Raw genomic sequence first — 25,428 nt, 5'->3', positions numbered from 1 at the left:
TTCACGACAAAATTCCTCACATATTATACTGATATTATTATGAACCTTTAAACAATTTTACTTTAATAAGCCTAGGACTATGAAAAACCTATTTCAAAATGATGATACAGTTTAATCTAAATGTTCGTTTTGCAGTTAATATGCAAAATATGAGTAAAGATAAAACATGTATTCAAAAAATTTAAACAAACTTTTCAATCACCCCAGACTTAAAAAGTAAAATTTAAAAATGGTATTAATAATATTCTAACTTGAATTTAGTACTAATTATTATTTGGTGACAACACCAATCATTGACAGAAATAATTTAGTATTTATCATTATGACATTATACAATGTAGCACAGTAGTATATATTTGTATGTTCACAGCCAGCTTTTCCACGGTAAAATTTTTTTTTAAAATATGCAATCGAGTTTAGAAATACTTTACGTTCGTTAGACTACAATGGTCGAATATACTACAATCTTTTGTTATTGTATTTTTACGACCTTTTTGTAATCCAATTATAATAAATCGTGGTTTTTCTAATTTTGAAGCGGTTTTCAAGTTCCATACTACTTTTTTAGTAGTTCCGAGTTCAGGATATTCAAAAGTTTCGAAAGATCTAAAAGGAATAAACAAACTTTTTTCTTTTTCTACAAGTTTCAATAACTTTAACCTTTCTTCATCATCAACAGTAATATGCGGAACCTTCCAGACTATTTTATTTAATACAACTTTACCTAAAGCAGCAACTACATCACTTTTAAGGCTTAACGCATTTAAATCAGTATGACTTCGAGTTAATATTAATTCCAATCTTGAATTTACTAATATTTTTTTATAATCTTCAAACAGACCTAACCAATATTTCAATGGAATGCAAGCACTGAATTCACCTTTATCGTTTGTTATTTGTGATCCATTTTTAAAATTCTAGCCAGAATTTTCGTAACAATTATAGTTATCTGGTGTACAAGATAAGAATCCTTTCAGCGAGCTTGTGATTCCAAGAACACGTGTGCTATCTACTTCTATTCCATTTATTTCTAATCGAATTTGTTCAAAGAGGTATGAATAACCATTAATACACAGTTCCACTTTATCAGGATCAGATATTATTCCTTCTAAATAAATAAAGCTCTCATGTAGATACGGATAAACATCTGTTTGCTGTACTGATATCCGTATTTCATCATTATTATTAAACGATGTTGTGTACGGTGTATATGAATGATATTCAATTTTCGTTATTTTAGAATCCGTCTCGTACCGTGAACTTATATCTAAAATATCACTTTCAGGCATTCTGTTTTAATTGATAACCTAGAGCTTGCAAAATTTTTTTATTTTTCAACGTCAATTTTTTTACTTTATTTGATGTTACCGATACCACTTTAGTCTTATGACTAGTTGAACTGATCCGAAGTAGCGGATTTATATTGAATTTTAATCCCATATCAAGATCCGTAACGTTTAATATGTAACACGATTGTCAATGCCTCACCAAAATTATCAATCGGATTATGATCTTGATCAACTAGCTGAACGGTTATCGAATCAATATTTGTTTTATTCAATTTGTAATATACTAAATTTAGCGGTGACTGAATTACTTTAGATCCTGTCCTTCCACTCGGGAAAAACTCGTAAATCGAATGACTTTGAAGATGGTTGCTGAATGATCCTTGAGCTATATTACACAATACTTTTATGGAATTAATTGTGTTTAAATTTACTGCTTTTTCCGATCGATGAATTGCATACTCTGATTTATATTGTCTTTTTTCAAAACCGAATACAGGTGCCATACTATATGGAATCTCAAAGTGTAGTATCCCATTACATTTTATATACGATCTGAAATCATTAGGATCAACCGAAATTTCGAATCTTAATTTGGTTAAGTTTTCACTATTATAGACATCTATTTGCTTCTTAATTCGTTGATTAATATCTTCAATTTCATAACATCCCTCTTCCAATTTAATATGACACATCATAGGCATCATATCATTATTGTTTTCATCGTCAACTATTTCTATAGAAAATGTATTATTATTTTCATTAATATTTGGGAATGAATTAAATGACTGTAAACATAACAAAGCTATTTCTGAGTCCTCGTAAAGGTTTATAGACGGAAAATAATTTACAGATAATATGGTAGCATTCCCAGTTAAACTTAAAGTAACTGACTCATACATTACAAAATCTAAGATATAAATTTAATAATGAGATCCGCGACGTTTAATATGTAGAACAACTGTCAATGTCTCGTTAAAATCGTCAATTGGGTTATTGTTTTGGTCAACTAACTTAACAGTTATTGAATTAATATCTGTTTTGTTTAATCTGTAATATATAAGGTTTGACGGAGATTGAACAACCTTTGTTCCTGTTCTCCCAATCGGGAAAAACTCATATATCGAATGACTTTGAAGTTGGTTATTGAATGACCCATGTGCTATATTACACAATACTTTTATAGAATTAATCGTGTTTAAATTGGCCGCTTTATCCGATCGACGATCTTCATGAAACGGTCCACATTGTATCTTTTTAAACCCAAAAACAGGTGCTATACTATATGGAATATCGAACCTAAGTAGTCCATTGCATTTTATATACGTTCTAAAATCAACAGGATCAATACGTACACTGAATGTTATCTGTGTTCCATAGTCTTTATTAATTCGGAGTAACTCTTTTGCAATATAATTGTTAATATCTTCTATTTCATAGCATCCATCTTTCAAACTAAATTCAAAACTGCAATATTTTATGTTATGTTTCTTTGAAGGAATTACTTCTATTTTCAGTCGGTTATTAATTGGATTTATAATATTTGGAAATGAATTGAACGTTTGCAAAGATAACAAAGCTATTTCTGAATCCTCGTAAACGTTTAGAAATGGAAAATAATTTGCAGTCAATTCAGTCGATTTTCCAGTTAAAGTAAGTGTAATAGATTCATGCATTGTAAAAATTCAAGACATAAATGCCCACAGTTGAATGTATTGAAGTCTTGATAGTTAGAATAGTTATAAACTATTTTAAACTTTTTAAAATAACGTTGTAATTCAATTGGTGGAGGTAAATCACCAAAGCTATCAAAATATATGACTTAATCTTTATTATTATGAAACGCTACCCAAACGCCTGAAGATATGTCCAAGTTTAATATACCACATTCATTTACATACGGTTTTTTAGGTAAGTTATCACGTGAAAACACTCCACGGAAATGATTGATTTTCAACTTAGTTATACATTTTATAATATCTTCTGACGAAAGTGGTCTGTCAGGTAGCGTATTTAACAGTTTTTTTTCCATACCTTGTTTTTGTTTAAATTTAGACCACTACCCTTTTTTCTTTTTGAATTTTGAATTGCATTATACACACTAGCACCTCCACACATTAAGCTACCAAGTGCTGACAATCCCGCAAATATAGGTATTAAGGGAATTACACCTCCTGTTTGTCTCGGTGGTAAAATCAGTCTTTTGCTACCATTTTTTTTCTTAGACATTCTTTTTTTCTTTACTGCTATCATGAGATTTTTTATTTTTGTAGCACGTTTCTTTTTATAACCCATTCCTATTTTTCTTTTAGCTTTCATCGCGTTTGTTACCGCGTACGCTACCAATTTCTCTTTTCTAGGAGTGTCTTTTGCTTTAAATCTTTCCCAGGCACGATTTTCTAACACTTTATCAGCTTTATGTCTATCGTCTAAATTTTTACTCGCTGCATACACAATATCGTGATCACGACAAGCAGCGTCCAATGGGTTTATTCCTTTGTCACCGCGATCTAGTCTCTTTTTCAATTTCGTACCTGGCCCACAAAACTGATAACCTGGAACATGGGATTCAAACGGAAGACTATTTATAAGAGAGTTTACAATACCTTTACCAGTCTTTTTCGATTTACACTTTCGAGTTGAACGCATCATCAATAACTGAATATAAAATAAAAATCTTCGAGTATTTATAAGAAAATGAATTTAATTGAACAGAAAGATAAATTAGAAATAATAAACGTAGATGTACAAATATCAAAAAAACCATCAAGACATGGTTCGTTATTACCTGATACTATACGTGCTATATTAGTTGGTCCTAGTGGATCGGGTAAAACAAATATAATGTACAATCTAATCACACATGAAAACGGGTTAAGATTTGAAAATATCTATTTATACTCTAAAACCTCTAATCAAGAAAAATATGTTTTGTTAAAAAAAATAATGGATGATATACAAGGTGCTAATTTGTTCATATTTACAAACGCAGATAAAGTTATAAAACCAAACTTAACCAAGAAAAATTCTATTATAATTTTTGATGATGTAATATGTGATTCACAGTCTGTTATTAGAGAATACTTTAGCATCTGTAGACATTCAGGTGCTAGTTCTGTATTTTATTTAGCACAAACATATTCTAAAATACCAAAACAGTTGGTAAGAGATAACTCAAACTTTTTAATAATTCTGAAACAAGATGATATGAATTTACGTCATATATTCAATGATAATTCGTCGACAGATATGGATTTCTCAGAATTTCGGAAAATTTCTCATTTATGTTGGAATCAAAGTGATTATGGGTTTATGGTTATTGATAAAACTCGAGAAATGAATGAAGGAAGATATAGATGTGGTTTTCATACGTTTATTAAAATAAAATAATTATATATATTATATATATATATAATGTAACATTGTTATTATCTACATAGTCTTACCAGTGGTCATACGATACAGTAATATTGAGTTTATTATTTACTATGAACAAAGAAAAGGTTTTGCTGAAAAATTTAATAATATCAAAAAAAAATATTAAACAAAAAATAATGGAAATGAAACGTGGTATTATAGATTCAGATAACTATTTCCGTGAAGCATTTAAACCGATAACTGAACCACTCAGTACAAAAATAGAAAAAAATACATCGTGTAACTTACAACTAGCTGATTATAAAAATGCAGAAACCTCATACACTAGTGGTGAAAATGAAGATGATGAATTAAATTTGACATTTGTAAATTTTTTTGAACGTCCTAAATCACAACGTTATGATAAATCTTATGGTTTACATTATGATAGAACTAGTGATTCTTACAAAATAGGAGATTACTCTGTAACTTTTAGCCATGGTAACTTACAGCTGCTTAATAAATACTACCCATGGACATTAGGACTACAATCTTTATTATGTGAGAAAGAACCAAAAAATACAACTATACAAGATATGGAATCTTATTACGATATTTTGAAAACTTCTCGAGTTCATTTAAAAGCGGATGGGAAACCAAAAACCTCAAAGTTTCATAAATGGGCGACCGTTGTAAAACCTCTATACGAAAGAATTAAAAATGAAGAAAAACAGTTAAACGAAGAAATAGTTAAAATTAATAACTCTAGAGCTCCTCGGATAAGCTTTAAAGAATTAAACGAACATTTATCTAGTTCGAGTGCTAAACGTAGTAATGTTCATAATAATACAACCATAACAAATGAACCATTTGATTTTAACCCAACAGCAAACAGTTCTATGTCTGTAGATCCTCCAGTTGAAAAGATGTTTAATTTTACTGCATCACCACATGCTAAGAAAGGTTCTGGTTTATATAAAGATGTAATACCTCAAACACAGTTAGTTTATTATGATGATCCAAATGAATTAGTAACTAGATTAAATCTTTTAACATCATCACAAAGAGTTGGTAATACTGGCGTTAGTAATGAAATCATATCTATTTTAGAAGAATTACGTGAGAGGAATATTATAGTATAATGACAACCTTAGAGAATATAGCTAATGAGCTACATCGACCAGCGAGAAAAATATTTCCTAGACGTAGCGTAGTTACACGGTTTAAAGATGATCTCTGGCAAGCTGATTTAATAGACATGCAGTCACATTCTAGACAAAATAAAGGTTTTAAATTCATTTTAATCATAATTGATACATTTACCAAGTATGTATGGGTAGAAGCACTAAAAAATAAAACAGCGGAGGAATGTACAAAAGCTATGTTTAATATATTGAAAAAAGCTAATCCAAAATTGTTACAGACAGATAATGGTACAGAATTTTATAATAATCAATTTCAAGATTTAATGAAAAAATATAAAATTAAACATTATAGTTCATTCAGTGTCATTAAGTGTTCAATTTGTGAACGTGTAATACAAACTCTTAAAAATAAAATATATAAACATTTTACTGCAACAGGTACATGGAATTGGTATAATACAATATCAAAAATTATACAAAACTATAATAATACAAAACATAGAACAATTAAATGTACACCAAGTGAAGCTCGAATGGATGCAAACAAAATTAAACTTAACACACATACAAATATCAAAACATTATACAAACCAAAATTTAACATTAATGACAAAGTAAGAATATCTAAATATAAACATATATTTGATAAGGGATACACACCAAATTGGACGACAGAAATATTTACAATTTCAAAAATTTTACATACAAATCCAGTAACGTATCAATTAAAAGATGAATCGAACAATATAATCTTAGGTGGTTTTTATGAACAAGAAATTAAATTAACTGATTTTCCAAACACCTTTCTTGTTGAACGTGTTATAAAAAAAGTTGGGAATAAAATGTTTGTCAAGTGGTTAGGTTTTGATACAAGTTATAATTCATGGATAACGTTGTCAGATATATTAAAATAAAATTTTATATTATATTATTTTTTATCTTATTATTATATTTTACCTTTTTCTTTGATAACACTAAAAAAAAAATTTGTTTATTCACATGAAACGTTTAACAATTAAAACATTATATAATACTGATAGATAGCGCTTTTTGTTTATTTCGATTGCGGATATATAAAGTTTTTTAATTTATAGTGGCCATAAGCCAATGTATTAATCCCATCATCCATTATATAACGTTTATCATCGTTAGCACTAAGAACAAGCTTAGTCATAGTTTTCGAATGGACAATATGTTTATTCGATTGAATAAAATTCATTTTTCTATGAGTTTGTTTATCCTCAACAGTTACATGGTTTATAAATGCATTTAATATATCCATGTAATTTTCAAATTTCATGTGATTTTTAATTATATACTTTTTTACACCTTTTGCTTTTTTTTCCTCAACACTATGTACAGTTTTATACGCATATAATTTCGGTCTTAATGAGACAAATTCTCTTAGAATTATTCCTTTCATTTCATCCTTAAAATATCCGGGTTGATTTTTATGAGTCTCACTGAAACAATAATGGTCTTTAGGATAATTAGATGTATCAAAATATGGTAGTAAACTATTTTTTAAATCATCGAAAAAATTTGTTGTTTGGATAGCGTATACCAACGAATCAGTATCTGAATACAAAGAACTAATTTTAGCACCATATTTTTTTTTCATTACATTATAATGAAAGTCATACATAAATGTTTTTGAAACATCTAAAATTGCGAATCCTACATAAATTGCCTTGTCAAATTTAATGATTTCCTTACGCTGATGAATAGCCATAAGATTCTCAGTGTATATAGTTCTGTCTTTAAAATTAGTTTTAACCATTAATTTCCTAGCTTTTTTTGCTGATGAAACAAGTTTTATAGAAGTTCTTGCGCGAACATTTTCCATACATTTACCGAAAACGCTATTGATTAACAACTTCCAAAAATTTTTTTCAAACTCTTTTTTAGCTTCAACTCTCATAGTTGTACACAATTCAATGTATGATGCCATCCATTTGCTTTGTGAAAAGCTAATAGCTCGATGAATTTTTGTCACTTTAATACCGTTTAAAATCGCCTGTTTTAAGTTTTTATAATGTACTATATAGTTTTTTTTTGATGATAATGTAGTAAGCAATTTCTTAGCTTTAGAATTAGGAGGACACTCATTAATGGGTAAAAATGGGAAATCATTATGACTTTTATGTAAATACTTAGGGTACTCGATATCGACTTCTAATATATACCCAACTTCTGAATCATCAGCAATTTTAGTGACATCGATATTGAGATCATTAACCCACTCAAAATCTTTGAAAGGCAATTCTGTTAACATAGATTTACCATACAAATTTACACAGTCAAGATATGTAATCCATGTGATTGGTTCATTCGAATTATAGTCCAGTCCTTCAATATTTGGTATATTTGCTTTAACATATCTTTTAGTTGATTGACAAATGCCCCCCCGGATTGAGTTTTCAAAAAAGAGGAGCATGTTGTAATCCTTTAACCTTTCCAATTTTACCTTAGTGTACTTAAGCATACAATTAAAAGCAAATCCAGGAGCAGCCATGTAATGAGCAGGATCTAATCTGAGAGTAGATAAACATAAGTCTCTACAATTTTCAAACACGTCAGCCAGTATGGTAACGTCAGTCTTTAAATAAAGATCGCTATACTCACCTAAAGTCTTTATATCGAATGTTCGCCATATATTTTTAGCATGCATATAATCTTTATCGCTTATTTTTTCGTCTGTCAAAGAGTTATAAAATTCAGACTTTGATGGTAAAAAAGTATCATCTAATTTACTCCAACTATCGACATATTCATAAGGGAAGATTCCTTTTTGAGTGACTAGATCTAATGCTTTCATGGAAAAATTTTTAAGAGTTTCTCTAAACCTCAACTTATCTTCTGATAAATTTAATGCAAGTTTACTTAATGATTCGCTCATGAAACGGAATGTATCGACAAATTTAATACTAAATCTATGTGCGATTTCTTTACTAAAGTATATATAATTTTTCTGACGAATTAGGAATAACGTGAATATCTTTATCATTACAACCAAGTTCCCGAATTATGAAATGACTATCGTACGATAAATTATGGAAGAAAATTGGTACGAATGAGGGGTTAATTATTTCAAAATTACATTGAAGACAAAGACATTGTCTATATTTACCAGTAAAATGACAGTGATCTCGAACTTTAATTAAATTATTATTTTTAAAATGTCTCGAACATTTTTCCACAAAACTTAGTATTTTTAAAATTACTTTCTTCTTCTTTAGTTAATTTATTCATCGGTTTATTTGTTTGATAAATTTTATTAATATTATTTCCAATAACAATCATATTTTCCATAAATTTTTTTGCAGCATTTTCACCTCTATAAATTACCACCTTTCTCGGAATTTTGAACTGTTTTACTAGTTCTTTTGATATAACATCATAGTTAACTTTGACATAAAACCCATAGCTCATAATTTCATGTAAATGTGTAGCATAAGTTTTAGATTTTTCGCATCTATTAAATTCACTAGACTTATTTTTAGGAGTTAAAATACATTCAAAATCTGCATAAATAACAATTGGTATTCTCTGTGTATTTTTATAGTTTTTAAAATAAATAAAATCATCATCCCCCTTTTCAAACATTATTGGTCTCCCTAATTGGTTCTTTCTACAATTATGCTGGTGTTCACTCAACCCTTTCTTACCCCAAAGTTTGCTTTTACATGGCTTTTCACTAAAAGTAGTAAAACATCTTTTACAGATAATTAATCTGGAACAGTTTTTAGTTTTCTGACTTCTAACAAATCTTGAAAAATTTTTTATATAACAATAATGTGATGTGTTATTATTATTAAACAAAAGTAGATCAAAATGTTTTTTTCTTTCAGTATTACAAATATATAGAGGGAAAATATGTTTTTTATCATTTAAACTATAAATATTAATTGATACATTATTTATACGTTCAAATTTTTTATCTGACTGATTGGTGTAGGAAAATCTATACATTTAAAATCTAAGCCACTTTTTTTTTCTTACATTTCAAAATATTTCTTATTAAAATAAGTTTTATTTGAACGATTATCAAACTTTGATAGTATTGAATATTTAAAACATTTAACATCATTATTTTTTACATTTATGACTGCTCTTTTATCTTTGATATATTCAGGAAGATCTAGATACGTTCCTCCTCTGAGAGGATTTACTATATTAATTCTCAATTGTAATGCATCTATTGTTTTAATTGATCAGCCAGAAGCTTTTGCTAAAAAATCATCTTCTTCACTTAATAATTTATTGAACATCCCATTCAGTAATTTATTAAAATCAGAGGAATTACATGCAAGTGTATTAGAGGTTTTAAATGCTATATCCTGTACTACTTGTGTGATAATTCGTTCATATACACTATCTACATATAAATTAAATTTTATAGATGTTTGTAGACATGATTCCTTTAACTTTGGAATTATTTTGTCTAAAGTATAGTTAAAAAAAAGTGTGTAGTCTAAAAATTTTAAATTATTCTTAACTATAAAAGTTTTTGAACATTTTTTAAATCATTCAATATCAAATATTCCTTCATCAGCATATGCCATTCGCTGACGTTTTGTCACCATTTTTCTTTTCATAATTAAGCTGAAAATAAATTAAATGAAAAAAAAAATATAATAAACAATAATAATATTGTAATCACTTTATTAATATAAATCATACAATATTTAGCAAACCTAAGCAACTAGATTTAAAAAAAAGAAATTAAAGAACTTAATTATTATTTAATAAATCATATAGGTATGATAAATGTGATGTACAACTTTGTTGACATCGATAACCTATATGATTTGATTCGTCATAATCAGCTTTAATTTCCTTTTTTTTTTTTAACAAATTTTCCCTAGTCGACTTCAGGTTTGCTTTTCTGATTTTAATATTAATATCGTAAATCATTTTTTCAAATTTTTTCTCTTCTCTTTCACCATATTTCTCATTTTCAGCCTGTTGTCTCAATACTCCATTAATTTCTTTTTCGATGTATGATGTCATGTTTCTGTAAATTATATAGATTTTTGCAAACTATCTGCTAGTAATAAAATATTAAAATAGTAACACACATCATCATTAAATAATAATTGTTTTTATTTTTACAAGCAAAAAAACATAGCTATAAACATAAAATTAAAATCATAATTTCTTAGAAAAGTAAATGTCGTGAAATATTTGAGAACGTATCATCATATCCATACTATATCTTTCTCCATAACAGATTTCCATTTTTCTAACATAATCAATATATTTATTACCATATTTATTAAATATTTCTCTTTTTTTTTCTTTTAAAGAAAACAATTTATCTCTTAATTGATTGATTTCAAATTCATTTGATGATGAACATATCCTGATTAAATAAATGTTATGTTTTATTTCTTTAATTTTTTTATTAATTTCTTTCGTTTCTAATATATTATTTTTATTATCTTCAATATTCCCTAATCTTAATGATTCCATGGTTTGTAAATTATATTGATATTTATTCATAAGTTCATCTTTGTTTTTTGAATCCATTGTCTGTAATATTATTTCAAATTCATTAATGTTCATACACAGTATGTTAAATCGTAGAAACATATACGGAAAAATCTAATTATAAAATATGTTAAACAACTGTATTGTACATAATACAAAAAAAAAAATGAAGTTTAAAAATGTAGGTACACATATTATATATTACTTATAACTGTGTATTTGTTGTGTACTAAATTTATTTTTCTCCTGTCTAATGTTAAATGAATACATACGATTTGTCATAGATAGATATATTTTTTTATATCTAATAGCAGTCAGTCTTATTGGATACTTATTAGAATTAGAATATTATACTACCTATTTAAATTATTAAAAGTTAACTCAAATTGAGATATTTTTATGTAAATATTGAATATTATACTATGAAGTTTAAAAAATATAGGTACACACATCATATATTACTTATACCTGTGTATTTGCTGTATAATAAATTTATTTATTTTTCCCTTGAATAATGTTAAATGAATACATAAAATTTAATAAAGATAGATGGAAAAAATGTAATAAAATATATTAACCAACTGTATTGTACACAATTTAATTTTTATCTAGGAATTAAATGGACTTTATAAAAATATTATCATGAAGTTAAAAAATGTAGGTACACAAATATATTATATTACTTATAACTGTATACTTGTTATATACTAAATTTATTTTTTCCCTTGAATAATTTAAATGAATACCTACAATTTAATATAGAAAAAAATGTAATAATCTAATATATTATTAAGCAACTGTATTGTATATAATTTTAATTTTTATCTAAATTAAATGAACTTTATAAAAAGATATAATCATGAAGATTAAAATGCAGGTACACATATTATTATATATTACTTATAACTGTGTATTTGTTGTATACTAAATTTATTTTTTCTCCTGTCTAATATCAAATGAATACATACAATTCGTTATAGATAGCTATATTTTTTATATCTAATAGCAGCCAGTCTTATTGAATACTCATTAGAATTAGAATATTATACTACCTATTTCAATTATAAAAACTTAGCTCAAATTGAGATATTTTTATGTAAATATTGAATATTATACTATGATATTCATGAAGTTTAAAAAATATAGGTACACAAATATATTATATTACTTATACCTGTGTATTTGTCGTATATTAAATTTATTTTTTTCCCTTGAATAATTTTAAATGAATACCTACAATTTAATATAGAAAAAAAATGTAATAAAATATATTAACTAACTGTATTGTAAATAATTTAATTTTTATCTAAATTAAATGAACTTTATAAAAACATAATCATGAAGATTAAAATATAGGAACACATAATATCATATATTAGTATAACTGTGTTTAATGTTATATACTAAATTTATTTTTTCTCCTATCTAATGTCAAATGAATACATACATTTCATTATAGATGGACATATTTTTTATATCTAATAGCAGACAGTCTTATTGAATACTCATTAGAATAAGAATATTATACTACTTATTTCAATTATAAAAACTTAGCTCAAATTGTAATATTTTTATGTAAATATTGAATATTATACTATGATAATATAACATTTTTTTATATTATTGATATCAAATATTATAAAATAATAAATATCGCGTTCGGTGATAATATTAAGCGGTGATAGTGCTAACTGTTCTATGGTAATAGAGACGGTATATATTTTAAGGTTATGTTCATGAATAGTAGATTGCTGATGTGTAATAAAATGTAATTACTATCTAGTGATTACTATCTTATAAATATGATGTTAACATTTTATCATATAAACATAGATAATATTATCATAAAACTAAATTATTATAATGATGATGTGTTTAAATCATTGTTATTCAGTTTCTAGTTTTTTTTTAAAAAAAATAGGAGTAAAGATTAAAAGTTTTAATAAAATAATAAAATAGGTACTTACATAGTTAGTGTTGAAGTATTCTAAGTCTGACTGTTGACTGTTTTCTGAGTCTGGCTGACGGTTGCTATTGCTGTTGAAGATGTTTTTACGTTTTTGATGGTCGGCAACTGTTTTGCTGGAGAGTCGAGGATGGTTGCTGTTCTGATAGCTTCTTGGTCTGTTAGTGCTGCTGGTGAACTGATGATTTTATGTTTAAAAATTCGGTGTTTTATACTAAAGTTTAACCCTCTCTTTGAACGTTGAGTATTAGGTACCTCTCATAATCCTGAGGTGATTGTACATTATATTACTTAATACCATTCTCTTTTGTCCATGTAAGAACATGTTTGTAGTCTTTCATGCAAATTCTTATTACATTATTATATGAGAAGTATATTTGAATATATACATTCTAATTTATTTTAAATTATATTTGATATTTTAACCAGTTCATATAATGTCATGTTCATATATAATCATTTTTTTTTTTTTTTTGGAAATGTTTTTTCAGGTCATTGCTATTAACCTTTAACGTTTTTATATCTGAAATCCGGTTCATACTAATTATTTTTTTGATTCTAATAAATGTTAATATTATATATATATATATATATATATATTATACTATTATTATTGTTCATATTATTAAAAATGTTTGTTGAAAAGTCTTTTGAGGTCATTAACGTTGTTATATCAAATCTGATTTTCAAGGCGGGTGATTATTTTAGATCCTGTTTCTTTAATAATTCATATAATGCCACTTGTGTTCATGTAAAACAAGTTTGTAGAAAGGTTTTTCAAGTCATTGCTATTAACATTAGCATTTTACATATAAAATTATTGTGGTAGTGGCTAATATCTGTGTATAAAAAGCCAGTGTAAAACCATTAACGTTCATCAGTCTCAAGATTTCAATTCAGTCCTCAACACAGTCTACAACGCAGCTCAAAAAATGTCTTATAGAACATCAATTATTTCTTCAGAATCAGAGGTAAGTAAAGTTTTTTTAAAAACCAAATAACAAATTGGAGGTCAGTCGTAACACTACTCAACGTTATGGTTATAATTATTAAGAAACATAAAAAATAAAATATGTTTCTTTTAGATATCGGTTATAAAATCACTTGTACATTTTTTAAATAAAAAAAAAATATTATTTTTATGATCCATATAATGAACATTTCAGTGAATCCGTTGACTCTAAAGCTAAACCGTTAGCATCAACATCTAAAACAAAGACGAATGAAAAAAAATCTACAAATAAGAAGCAGATGAAAATGGTTAGTTAAATTATTTTTTATTATAAATAAAATATATATATATATAAATTATATTTTTCATTTATAGAATGCATCATACAGAGACAATGTTGGTGATCGTTTAAGATCAGAAGAATATGATGAGGAAGTTTTCAATTCGCTAACTTTTCGACAAGGTGACGGTTTAATTACGATAAAAACTACATTTGAGGAGAAGCCAACAGATTACTGGGTGATAACTTATTATAAATGTTCAAATATTGAAAATGTTCCGGTTAAGGATAGGTAAATAATTTATAATTAATTTACTTTTTTTAAGCTATTGTTAATCTTTTTCAATAGGTATTTTTATTATCACTTCATTTCATGATTTTAAAAAAAAAAATAAATATAATTATAGGTGGAAGTTTAGTGAAGCTGGTGTTAAGTTGTATACAAGCGAAAAGTCAAAAGACCAGACATTGAATGTAAGCTTGAATCAGACCATGCAGTCAATATTTGACACGATGCTACAAGACCCAGGACGTCGTACAATCAAAAGTAAAATAATAGGCTAATTATTATATGTTTATTTTTTAAAAAAATGGATTTTTTATTGAATAAACAATACAATATATTATATAAATATTTATTTATTTTATACTATTAAATCCTGAAGTATTAAGTCTGACATTGTATTAAAATGGTATTGTAATATTTCATATAGGAATGATGTGTCATCGTTTTGCAGATGAGTGTAATAACTAAAATCATAGTTTTGTATATACTGGTTTGTGAATTCATTTCTCTGACAACTGATAGGAAGACCACGGACGTCGTTTTTTATTAGATCGTAAGCTGTGTTAAATGTAGCTTGGTAACTTGGTAAACGTTTCTGTTTTTCTGCAATGTAGAGGTCTACACAATGTTGAAGCTGTTTAAGTCTACATAAATCTATATGTGATAAAGTGATATAATCATCATTGATATGTAAAATAATTGAACTCTGCTTAACATTAGTTGTTGAATATGTGAAGTTATCAGATATTTTTGTTCGTCTACATCTGGTGTGTAAATTATTAGTAATTGAAATGTAATTAGATTCAGACATGAGTGTAAACTATTGTTCTAAGTTTAAAGTAATTATCTTCTTTGATAATTTACATTCTAATAACACAATAATCGAAATTTGTTTATTAATTAATAAACCGACTGTAACGCTCTTCTTACTATACGGACGAATGTCGAAGGTTGATTTTGATACGATTATAGGTAGAACCATGATGAATAATATTTATAATAATGTTTCAGACTATCAATATGAAAAAATCTAGTATAATGTAACTGATGGAACATATACTTTGAACTGAGGTTTTTTTTCATCAGTAAACATATTATATACTAAATCTGTTGCGAAAAAAGAAAATGGTAAAAAAATGTGAACGTACAGTTCAGTAGATTAGTGTGTAGTGAAGGGAGTAGAGGGAATTATTTATTAAATTAACTTAACGCACTAATCCACTGAATTATACGTCCACGAGATATTAGATTAAAAACTAACACATATAAGTTGTTTCTAATATTTTTTTTATTTATTACAACATATAATGAAAGAACATGATTTAGCAAACGGTGTCGTAGGACCTAGTTTCACAATTACAAATATATTCATTGTTACAATATTTACTTAACACTTTTTGAACAAACTGATTTCCCTTCATTAATAATACATATATACACTTTGGATTATATCTGCAATGTTCAATCCAAACGTCATCTTCTCGTATCCAATTATGAAGAATAAGTCCACAGCAAAAGCATTCGACGATATCTTCTACTCCTGTATATTTTAACCCACATTCAGCTAGAGCATATTTATTTTGAAAACAATTTAAAGGAAAATGTTCGAAAGATCTTAATCTTGAATAAATTGAAGTATATCCTGGATGGGTTGGAACTGAATTATTTCGTATACGATGAACTAATGATTGAAAATCGCTTGTAAGTTTTGGTAAATTCATTTCTTTAATTAATTTAAATAATAACTTGAAAAAACACAACTCGAATACACGACGGATCAGCAGTAACTAAATGTAAAATTATTAACTTGCAACTAAATAGTAGAAATTAAATATATAAATTTTTAAAAATTAGAACAGTGTAACCAACATGATTAAAAACATAAAAACAATCTCCCTGTAATTTTTATAAAAATTAGCGATATTTGATTGAAAAAATTAAAAAAAAACGGAAAAAATAGTTGATACGGTAAATATTTTTGTGTAAAGGGCAAATAGGTGGACAATCTTGTGTAATCACCGTATTGTGTTACGCGGTAAATCAGTGTGCTCCAAGGGGGAATTTTCCCCTTGAAAAAAAAATTTTACCGTGGAAAAGCTGGCTGTGAACATACAAATATATACTACTATGGTATAAAGGACATATAAAAAAAAACATAGATAGTTAAATATTGTATAAAGAAAAAAGTGGTAGGCATAAGTGATAATAGAGTAGTACGCAATTAGTGAAATTAGGTATAGATATAAGTAGTAAATAAGTGAAGAAATGGAATAATAGTAAAAAGAAGATATTTGCATAAATAAATAGGTATAAACCCACAATAGTAATAAGAAAATGTACTATTATAGATTAATGATCGTAATGGCAGCCCACGGGGACTCAGACATTCCGGACGAGTCAAGTGTGCGAACTAAAATATATTATAAATACACGGCGGGTAACGTAGTTATCAAAAATGTGACGGAAACTCAACATAATGATATATTAATACCTTATATGTATGGACGGAGGTGTAACTTAAACAAGTTGCGAATTAAGTGTACTACGTCAAGTGGCGATGACATGGAAGTAGGAGTAAGAGATCACCCAAGAATGATGGTGCTAGAAAGGAAGTGTGTATTGGTTATAATGAGTTTAGATGGTAAAGAGGATACGACCGTTATTGCTAATAACCTTTACTTAATGCACCACATATTGGATTTGGAACCGGTAATGGAAATACAGACTACGGAAGCAACAGAAGTGGCACAAGGGGGAACTGAAGTGAAGAAGAGATTCCTACCTGATAGTTTGAACTCTACCACCGCTACGAATAATATGAATGAAACAGCAAGGACAGAATCAATCATCAATTCGAAATTATCAATAGCTGAAGCAACGAGATCAGTTAATGGAACGAGTTTGGTTAAGCAAGACAACGAGACGGCCACTACTATGACGACACGAACGGATAATGCCACTAAACTTACGACCGATAATCCACCCACAACTAGAGTAAAGAGGGGGACCACGCAATATACGCCAAGTTTTATGATCAAGGTACCACAAAGAACCACGGACGCTGGACAGAACAGTCACAAACATACTAAATTTTACAACGCATCTGATGATGAAATAATTAATAAATTGAATATGGACGACAACGGTATCAATAACACGAATAGTATATTCGAAACTGTGTATACAGAGAAGGAAAAGAGTGATAAAAAGGCAAAAACTAATGGGAATATAAATCTTTTAAACTACATGGTCTACGTTTTAACAGGATCATTGTCAATGATGACTATATTATTAGCTCTTTTTATTAAATGTAATTATAGATGTGTACATAAAAGTAGGTACAGATATATGGTACAAACGCTAAGTGAAGGTCAGGAAATGAGACAAACAGAATGCTGAATAAAATATGAAAGTAACACGAAAGATAGTATAATATAAGAAATAAACTATAAGTTAATCACGTAGATAAATAAATTAACAAAGGAAGTAGAATTAGTAAATATTGATAGAGATGTACAATAGGTACGCTGTAGGAAGTAATTGATTAAGTAGGAAAAAAAAAAGTAATAAAGTAAATAAATGAATAAATAATAATGGCGGGAATATAGGAATTAATTAAGTTACTAAATATAAGGTATATGTATACTAACATGTACTAATAAGTATATTATTACGTAGGTTAACACTAGTGACAATGAGTTAAGGACAACTTCCGTATACCATCGAAGAATTTAAAAATCAAACAACAATGTTTTGCGAAAATCGAGGGAGAGTTAGAATCGAAGGGGCTATGTGGGAGTTCGTAACATATGTACCATTAGAAAATTACGATGCTAGGCATGATAAACTTTATAATGAAATTATATCAATGACCAGCCATTGCAAGGATAAGCTGATGGAATATGAAATCTGTTCACGGTTTGATAATATATTGAAAACGATGTTCAAAGAAATCTCTATACAACGAGAGCAAATGTATGAATCTATAGGCAGATATGTGTCCGATAGCAAGGGGGAGTCGACTACGAAAGGTCATAGGGCTAAGCGAGGTTTAGTAAACTTTATAGGATCGGCTATGAAAACGTTATTCGGAGTATGCGATGACGACTGTACGAAGGAAACAACCGAACACATAGGTCAGATAGAACATAGTAATGAGAATATGATCCATATACTTAAAAATCAAACGACAGTAGTGAAATCAGCCATAATAGGTGTAAGTACGGCTGCCGTCGAAATAAATAAATTATATGGGGAGTTGGAAGAAAAACAAGGGATGTTATATAAAAAGATTAGCGAATTAGCAAACAATACACACACACTAGAAACTCTGATTCTCACGAATAGAATACATAGTAGTTTCACGGCATTACTAACACAATACGCATACGAAACCACCACGATCAGTGCGATTATAAACGCAGCTAGAACGGGGGTACTTCATCCGTCGCTTATAACGCCACGGGAACTTGCAAAACATCTAACTGAAATTAAGTTAGTTTTACCACTCAATTTTAATTTACCAATGGGTACAAAACCGAGCGAGATATATGAACTAAGCAAAATTACTAAAATGGCAGTTTTTTATAGCGGTAATCAAATAGTTTTTCTAATTAGAATACCTTTGATCACGGAAATAGAATTAACATTATACAGGATTTTACCTATACCACACCCGATAGAAACACAATTAAACGGAAATATAGATTATAAACACAGTATCATTCTAAAACCAGAATTCCAATACATCGGTATTACTAGAAATCGTAGGCAATACACCACGTTTACGGAAACGCAATTACTTCAATGTAAGGAAACCGAAGTTTTTACAATTTGTCCAGAATTTCAACCTATTCAACATGAGTCGGAAAACCAACCATGTGAAATAACGTTATTTAAAAATCCGGATACTCTACCAAGCTCATGCGAGGCAGGTATTATCATATTATCTAAAAATATATTTCATAAATTAAAATATGCAAATGCATGGATCTATACAACTAGTGGGGAAACTTTAACAATAAAATGCCAAGGAAATAGAGAACCATATATAGTAAAGCTAAAACATCAGGGGTTAATCAAACTAAATCAAGACTGTAGGGCATATGACGAAGATATCATATTGAATCCAACGAGAGATATTAAATCTAAATACTACGTTAACTTTATACCACGAGTAGGGGAAGGGAAGTTAGTAGCAACGCTTCCTAGGCAAATTAAAAACTTGAATCTACCTAATATAAAGACCAGACATGATTCACATAAATTAGATAACGTAAACGATTTAACACATTCTTTAGACGACGTACAAAGTATGATCGATGACGAAATATTTAGGCAATCAGGACATGTGACCGATAATGAAAATAATAATTACTTGATATATATAATAATAGGATTGATGACCTTTGCGACAATACTATTGTTATTTATATATATAACGTATAAGTGTAGATTAAACACTTGGGAACCGATTAAACCACGATATAATATAACCCCACACCCTATACCAGCAAGTCGAAGTACATTTTATGTTGATACACCGATAATTGCGGAAGAAAGACCTAAAAGTCCACTACTGGGGGATACAACGGACAGATTGTCCTTATCTCCACCAAGAATAAAAGATTAAATTACTGTAAGGGAAATGTAAAATAATTAATATTAGAAAGTAATAAAATTAAAAAAAAAAAAAATATAAAAATAACAATTAAGTATAATTCGTAAATATATAAGATATAAGAAGATATAAGTATAATATAATAAAGTATAGTATAAAATAGGGGGTAAAAATAGATTTAAAACTATACATATTAAAAATAATGACCTATTAAATTAATCAACAGAAAAGAAACACACAAGCTTGTCATCATGGATTTTAAATTTTCAATGATAAATAAGACTGATATGGTTCTGATATCCGGGGCCATATCCAATAGTTTGGACAGATACAAAATAAGGAAATTGGAGGGAAGACCGTTAATACTACCAACCAACACGGAGGTCAGACCTATATTGGACCGAGAGGTTGTGGTAGTAAGAAAAGAAATTAAACGTATTTTTAGATGTAAGGAAGTGTTGAGAGATACTTGTTTAGGACAGTTAGAGTTAAGTTTAAACACAGAATTAAATAATTTAGATAAGGAATATATAGAGGAATATTTAGCACATGGAGATAAAATTAATATAATCGTACTATGGAACGGACATTCGGATGTAAGAGTATTACATAAATTAAAAATAGACCAGGTTCCAGTTCTTAACATTACTTGTTACGACACGAGGTTCGACCAAAATTTCAGTATAAGGTTAGAAAATCTAGCAAATAAAGAGATAATATTCGAAACCGATATCGGAAAGTTCGATAAAATAGGGAGATTACTGAACCTCCAAGAAACACATGATGTAGTTTGTAAAAAGACACATAATATAACACATGCCCATGATCCTCGGACTGATGTACAATTTACAAAATGTATATTTGACCACGTGATAAGAAAAATGGGGTATGATAATTTAATTAAACATTTTAGATAACTATAGGTAAAGAATAGAAAACTATGGATGGACCGCTACGACTTGAGACCTATGCAAAAGAGTCGTAACGGATATGTCCATAGGTTGGAATAGATAAAGAACACCGGAAAAACCGGATAGTACCTATAAACTAGAATATATATATATATACACTTATAACGTATAGAATGTATGGTTAAGGGAATTAAATTAAAGGGATAAGTTAGTTAGAGGCACTTTATTAATATTGTTATAAAGAAAAAAAAAAAAATGAAATGAAAAAAAAAAAAATAATGTAAACTATGGTTATGGGAAAATATTATTATTAGTATTATAGGACAATTATGTTAATCAAATAAATAAACAATTAATGGAATATACATGTACTACTAAATCTTTATTATTATATAAGTACAAACAAAAAAAAATAAATAAATATATTATTAATATAACTATTAACCAAAAATATATCATATTATATAAAACATTATTATTATTGTAATCTAATTATTGTAAATTTTTAAATATTAGTTATGATAATATTATAATATTAGTGAATTGTAGATTAGTAGATAAAAATGATTACTGGTTCAGCTTTCGTAATACACTAATTCGAATAGCTATACCAACTACCAACCAGGGTTGGGCAAGATAATCAAAAAAAAGTATCATGATACATGATACATGATACTGCTATGTACTGACGTCCCGCTGAGACATCTAAACACGCATATACACGTAGATAGGTATAAGTGACCCTGGGGCGTATGATTTCGCCAACCAATTATATTGTGTAGGACCTCAATAGTTATATCGAAGGCCAAACTTCTAGCCTTTCCAAAATATTACCATAATTGGAATTAAATATACGAAATATTAAATATGAAATCGTAGTCTTGGCAGGCGTATCTAAAAATAACATTAATGTCGTCGGCTTATGGAGATTACGTGTCACGAATAACCAGGATGTGGCCGACCGGTCGCATGGGCGTGGGAAACTGCGATATTAAAATAATACATGCGTACGCTTTTGCACGACTCGGCCATGGACACATACGTGCCTTATCGATAGGAGAGGAAATGCAGAGAGTAGGACTATCTGGACTATATAGGAGAGCCCCGATTAGACCCAATTCAGACGTGAGCCACCAGAGTCAGAACAAGCACCTTCACGCCAGACACCAGTCCAATTTAATTATTCGGACTTAGAATATTTTACAACCAAATCATTTTGTGCAGTAAAAGTGTTTTATTTACATAGTAATCAAATAAATATCTAATAAATTAATCACAAATTAAGTTGTTATACTTATTACACCCAATCCATCTACCTCAACACCAGTCGTTTGTCCTCCTGTATGCTGGGACGCTACAGAGGCGTCGTAGTGGCCTGATCTGTTGGGTCGACTGGGAATGCCTGCACCCCTATCTCCAGTGGGATGTCTTCACAAACCGGTGGAGAGGGTGACGGAAACAGTCCGCGGGCCACGGTGACGGTCAGTTCCCGGTCCAGGGTTGGGGAACGACGTCCAAGCCTTTTCGTCACCAGCCTATATGGGACGCCCCATGGATCACTGTCAACTGCCCGACACAACTCTGACCAGCTGCTCTCCTGGGCCTTCCGAATCGCCAGCTTGAGCTCGGGCCGCACCCTACTGTATGTTGCAAGCTCCGGCGATCTGTCCGTCTGTGTGGAACGGCGGCCCGCACGCTGGTACGCCCTCCTAGCAGCTATGGCAGCCTTCCGCAGTTCAGCGATAGAGTCGTTCCACCAGTTTACTCTCCGCCTCTTCTGAAATATTGTTCTACACGGCATAGCCGCATCACACGTAGCTGTTAGGAGATCATTCAGCCTCTCGGCGTGCTCTGCAGCGGAGGCGTCAGCCGGCAGCGGGCGTGCAGGACCAGCCAGGTTCCAGAGGACGTTGGCCACGTCGGGGTTCAACTTCTTGATGGACCACCCTGGTAACCGCGTAGACACTGCCTCAGGTGGAGCTGCGTCAGACACGGGACATGTAAATACGTAATGTATATAGTTGTGGTCACTAGCGGAGTAGACATCATCTAAGACCTCCCAGTCCGAGATAGTTAGGCGGCTGTTGGATGCATCGCGTGTGAAGGTGACGTCAATAACTGACGACGCGTTGACTCTTCTGTACGTCGGCTGTGCGCCAATGTTCCTAACGACCAGGCCCAAGGTCGAGGCAAATTCGGACAGCATTGCCCCTCTCACATCGTTTGTCGCCGAGCCCCACTCCGCAGAATGCGAATTGAAGTCGCCGGCCACAATCAGATTCACAGTCGCAACAGGATGGCGACCGACACTTCTAAACCACACAGGAAGAGGTCGAATTCCTGAAGGGAACAATTCGGCGAACACGAAGACTCCCGGGTTTTGGTGCCTTGCGGCTACAACCGCGGACCTCACGTTAGCGCTGTGCACTAGTCGAGAGCCGCGGAGGTTCACGGGCGACGTGCGGCGGAGCTGCCCGCCGACCGCCGGCCGCGCGTCGTCTACGGACCACGAGCACCGGGCGGACTCCCGTTCCCACCGAAGTCGGGAGAGAGCACGCCCGTACCGTTCGGCTAAGGCGTGCACGTGCCCTTCGCCACCCCGGTCGGGTCGCGAGCTATCCTCATCGCTTCCCGTGTTTGGGTCGGCGATAACCGCGTCGGACTTGGCCGAAACGTATACCGCACACCTGCCGTCACTGCTACCGACCCAGTGATCGGCATCGCCATAGCCCTGTAGTAGTCCGAAATGACCGCCAGCGTCGCGTTTCTCTCGGCCATCGTCTGCAGCAGAAGCTGCTGCGCCGCCCAGCAGTGGTTCAAATTAATTTGAACTACTCCCGTCCCAGTTGGTGCGGAACCACTCCAGGGGTGACTATGATAGTGACTGGTCATGGATTCTTCTTACCCTCCTCGTCAACCGTCTTCGCGAACGCGTTTATCGCCGCAGCTGTAGCTTTGCAGCTGACAGCCTTATGTCCTTCTTCACCGCATCTTCGGAAGCACTGAGTCCTGTCCGGTCCCGCGCAGTCCCTAGACATATGCCCGAAAGCCAGACAACGGAAGCACCTGACATTTGGGTCAGCCAATCTCACTCTGCAGTTCACCCATCCGACCCGCAGCCTACCAGAGCTGGTCAACCCGCGTGAGGAGGCCTGAGCGAGCGAAACCAAGGCTGTCTGAGCGCATCCAAACCTCTTTCGGAGGCTTAGAACCTTGACGGTATCTAGGTCGACATCGACAGCATTTGCCACCGCCTCCGCGACCTCATCGGCTCCAGTCCACTCGTCCAGGTCTCGGACTTCCACCACTGCCCTTTGCTGGAGGGAGTGTACCTCAACCTCCGTGCCAGCTGATCTGACGACTTCAGCGTGGACAGCCTCAAACCGGGCCTGGTCACCACGGATCTCTATAAGAAGACCGCCAGACTTGGCTTGGCGTACACCAACAATACTGTCGCCGACGACGTCAGCGTTAACACCGCATCGAATCTTCTTCGCCAGTTCAGTGAAACCTTCAGCACCTACCTTCACTAATATTGCCGCGGGGCGAGTTCTGTTGCGCGGCTGTGAAGTAGATTTTCCCGTCTTGTTCATCCTCTCCTCTTTCGCGGGAGGTTTCTAACCTTTTTTTTTTTTTTTTTTTTTCCGATGGTATCGTAGGAGGCCGGAGACACCCAGAGGAATTTCTTCAGCTCCCCTACATCGTTTATTGACGGTAAATTTTACAATATTAATATGCACATATATTTACAGCGTATATACATGTAATAGATGGCCCTACACCATCTAAGAACGGCCTTCGGCCCACAGGAAAAGCAGACTTAACTATGGAGTTGATCTTGACGCTGCCGATCTCTCTCCTCAGCTTCCCTCTTCGTTAGCACATCCTTCACGAACCGCTCCACCGCAGTCCAGTTGCTCCGTGACTCCAGCATCTTCCCCACAACGGTCTCGGGAGTGAATGGGTCGTTGATTTCCGCTTTCAGCTCCGTTCTCCGACGCCACCACCTGTCGCACAGGAAGAATGCGTGCTCCGAATCGTCCAATGGCGCAAGACAGTCCACACACCTGGGGTTGTCCAACTTGCGGATCCGATGCAGATACTGACCAAAACATCCGTGTCCCGACAGAAA

The 25,428-nt window shown here is 31.3% G+C and overlaps 8 protein-coding genes and 1 pseudogene across 8 annotated transcripts; 4 read left to right on the top strand and 5 right to left on the bottom strand.

Moving 5' to 3' along the window:
- Positions 1 to 1,262: 1,262 nt before the first annotated feature.
- LOC149063204 (uncharacterized) lies at positions 1,263 to 2,268 on the bottom strand. Its single transcript, XM_089216503.1, has one exon. The coding sequence runs from the start codon at positions 2,186 to 2,188 to the stop codon at positions 1,442 to 1,444; it is 747 nt and encodes a 248-aa protein (XP_089072629.1). The 5' UTR covers positions 2,189 to 2,268; the 3' UTR covers positions 1,263 to 1,441.
- Positions 2,210 to 2,962, bottom strand: LOC149063203 (uncharacterized). The gene has a single exon (XM_089216502.1). It carries the CDS (start codon positions 2,960 to 2,962, stop codon positions 2,210 to 2,212), a length of 753 nt encoding a protein of 250 aa, XP_089072628.1.
- Positions 2,963 to 3,299: 337 nt separating this feature from the next.
- Positions 3,300 to 3,935, bottom strand: LOC149063202 (uncharacterized). The gene has a single exon (XM_089215569.1). The coding sequence runs from the start codon at positions 3,933 to 3,935 to the stop codon at positions 3,300 to 3,302; it is 636 nt and encodes a 211-aa protein (XP_089071695.1).
- Positions 3,936 to 4,840: 905 nt separating this feature from the next.
- Positions 4,841 to 5,786, top strand: LOC149063201 (uncharacterized). The gene has a single exon (XM_089215568.1). The coding sequence runs from the start codon at positions 4,841 to 4,843 to the stop codon at positions 5,783 to 5,785; it is 945 nt and encodes a 314-aa protein (XP_089071694.1). The 3' UTR covers position 5,786.
- Positions 5,787 to 14,418: 8,632 nt separating this feature from the next.
- LOC149063200 (uncharacterized) lies at positions 14,419 to 15,043 on the top strand. The gene is made up of 3 exons (XM_089216628.1): positions 14,419 to 14,507; positions 14,575 to 14,771; positions 14,887 to 15,043. Exons 1-3 carry the CDS (start codon positions 14,499 to 14,501, stop codon positions 15,041 to 15,043), a joined length of 363 nt encoding a protein of 120 aa, XP_089072754.1. The 5' UTR covers positions 14,419 to 14,498.
- An 80-nt stretch (positions 15,044 to 15,123) lies between these two features.
- On the bottom strand, positions 15,124 to 16,570 carry LOC149063199 (baculoviral IAP repeat-containing protein 7-B-like). Its single transcript, XM_089217950.1, has 2 exons — positions 16,182 to 16,570; positions 15,124 to 15,421 (listed from the first exon to the last, which is right to left on the bottom strand). Exons 1-2 carry the CDS (start codon positions 16,484 to 16,486, stop codon positions 15,124 to 15,126), a joined length of 603 nt encoding a protein of 200 aa, XP_089074076.1. The 5' UTR covers positions 16,487 to 16,570.
- A 2,168-nt stretch (positions 16,571 to 18,738) lies between these two features.
- LOC149063198 (uncharacterized) lies at positions 18,739 to 19,767 on the top strand (annotated as a pseudogene).
- Positions 19,768 to 20,618: 851 nt separating this feature from the next.
- LOC149063197 (uncharacterized) lies at positions 20,619 to 21,494 on the top strand. Its single transcript, XM_089217148.1, has one exon. It carries the CDS (start codon positions 20,637 to 20,639, stop codon positions 21,300 to 21,302), a length of 666 nt encoding a protein of 221 aa, XP_089073274.1. The 5' UTR covers positions 20,619 to 20,636; the 3' UTR covers positions 21,303 to 21,494.
- Positions 21,495 to 22,650: 1,156 nt separating this feature from the next.
- LOC149063196 (uncharacterized) lies at positions 22,651 to 24,889 on the bottom strand. The gene is made up of 2 exons (XM_089215567.1): positions 24,202 to 24,889; positions 22,651 to 24,092 (listed from the first exon to the last, which is right to left on the bottom strand). Exons 1-2 carry the CDS (start codon positions 24,887 to 24,889, stop codon positions 22,651 to 22,653), a joined length of 2,130 nt encoding a protein of 709 aa, XP_089071693.1.
- Between the last annotated feature and the right edge of the window lie 539 nt (positions 24,890 to 25,428).

Source organism: Diuraphis noxia, unplaced genomic scaffold, assembly GCF_037042655.1.
Source record: "Diuraphis noxia isolate RWA-SAM2 unplaced genomic scaffold, SU_Dnox_SAM2 contig0001, whole genome shotgun sequence".
Lineage (NCBI taxonomy): Eukaryota > Metazoa > Arthropoda > Insecta > Hemiptera > Aphididae > Diuraphis > Diuraphis noxia.
This window is presented reverse-complemented; position numbering and strand designations above follow the sequence as displayed.

Coding starts and splice junctions, on each gene's coding strand:
- LOC149063203 (XM_089216502.1), bottom strand. CDS start 2,962: ATGCATGAATCTATTACACTTACTTTAACTGGAAAATCGACTGAATTG.
- LOC149063199 (XM_089217950.1), bottom strand. CDS start 16,486: ATGAATTTACCAAAACTTACAAGCGATTTTCAATCATTAGTTCATCGT. Junction 15,422..16,181: donor ATATATGTATTATTAATGAA/GGGAAATCAGTT, acceptor TTTATCACATAT/AGATTTATGTAGACTTAAAC.
- LOC149063196 (XM_089215567.1), bottom strand. CDS start 24,889: ATGAACAAGACGGGAAAATCTACTTCACAGCCGCGCAACAGAACTCGC. Junction 24,093..24,201: donor GAAGACGGTTGACGAGGAGG/GTAAGAAGAATC, acceptor TGGGCGGCGCAG/CAGCTTCTGCTGCAGACGAT.
- LOC149063197 (XM_089217148.1), top strand. CDS start 20,637: ATGGATTTTAAATTTTCAATGATAAATAAGACTGATATGGTTCTGATA.
- LOC149063200 (XM_089216628.1), top strand. Junction 14,772..14,886: donor AATGTTCCGGTTAAGGATAG/GTAAATAATTTA, acceptor ATATAATTATAG/GTGGAAGTTTAGTGAAGCTG.
- LOC149063201 (XM_089215568.1), top strand. CDS start 4,841: ATGGAAATGAAACGTGGTATTATAGATTCAGATAACTATTTCCGTGAA.
- LOC149063202 (XM_089215569.1), bottom strand. CDS start 3,935: ATGCGTTCAACTCGAAAGTGTAAATCGAAAAAGACTGGTAAAGGTATT.
- LOC149063204 (XM_089216503.1), bottom strand. CDS start 2,188: ATGTATGAGTCAGTTACTTTAAGTTTAACTGGGAATGCTACCATATTA.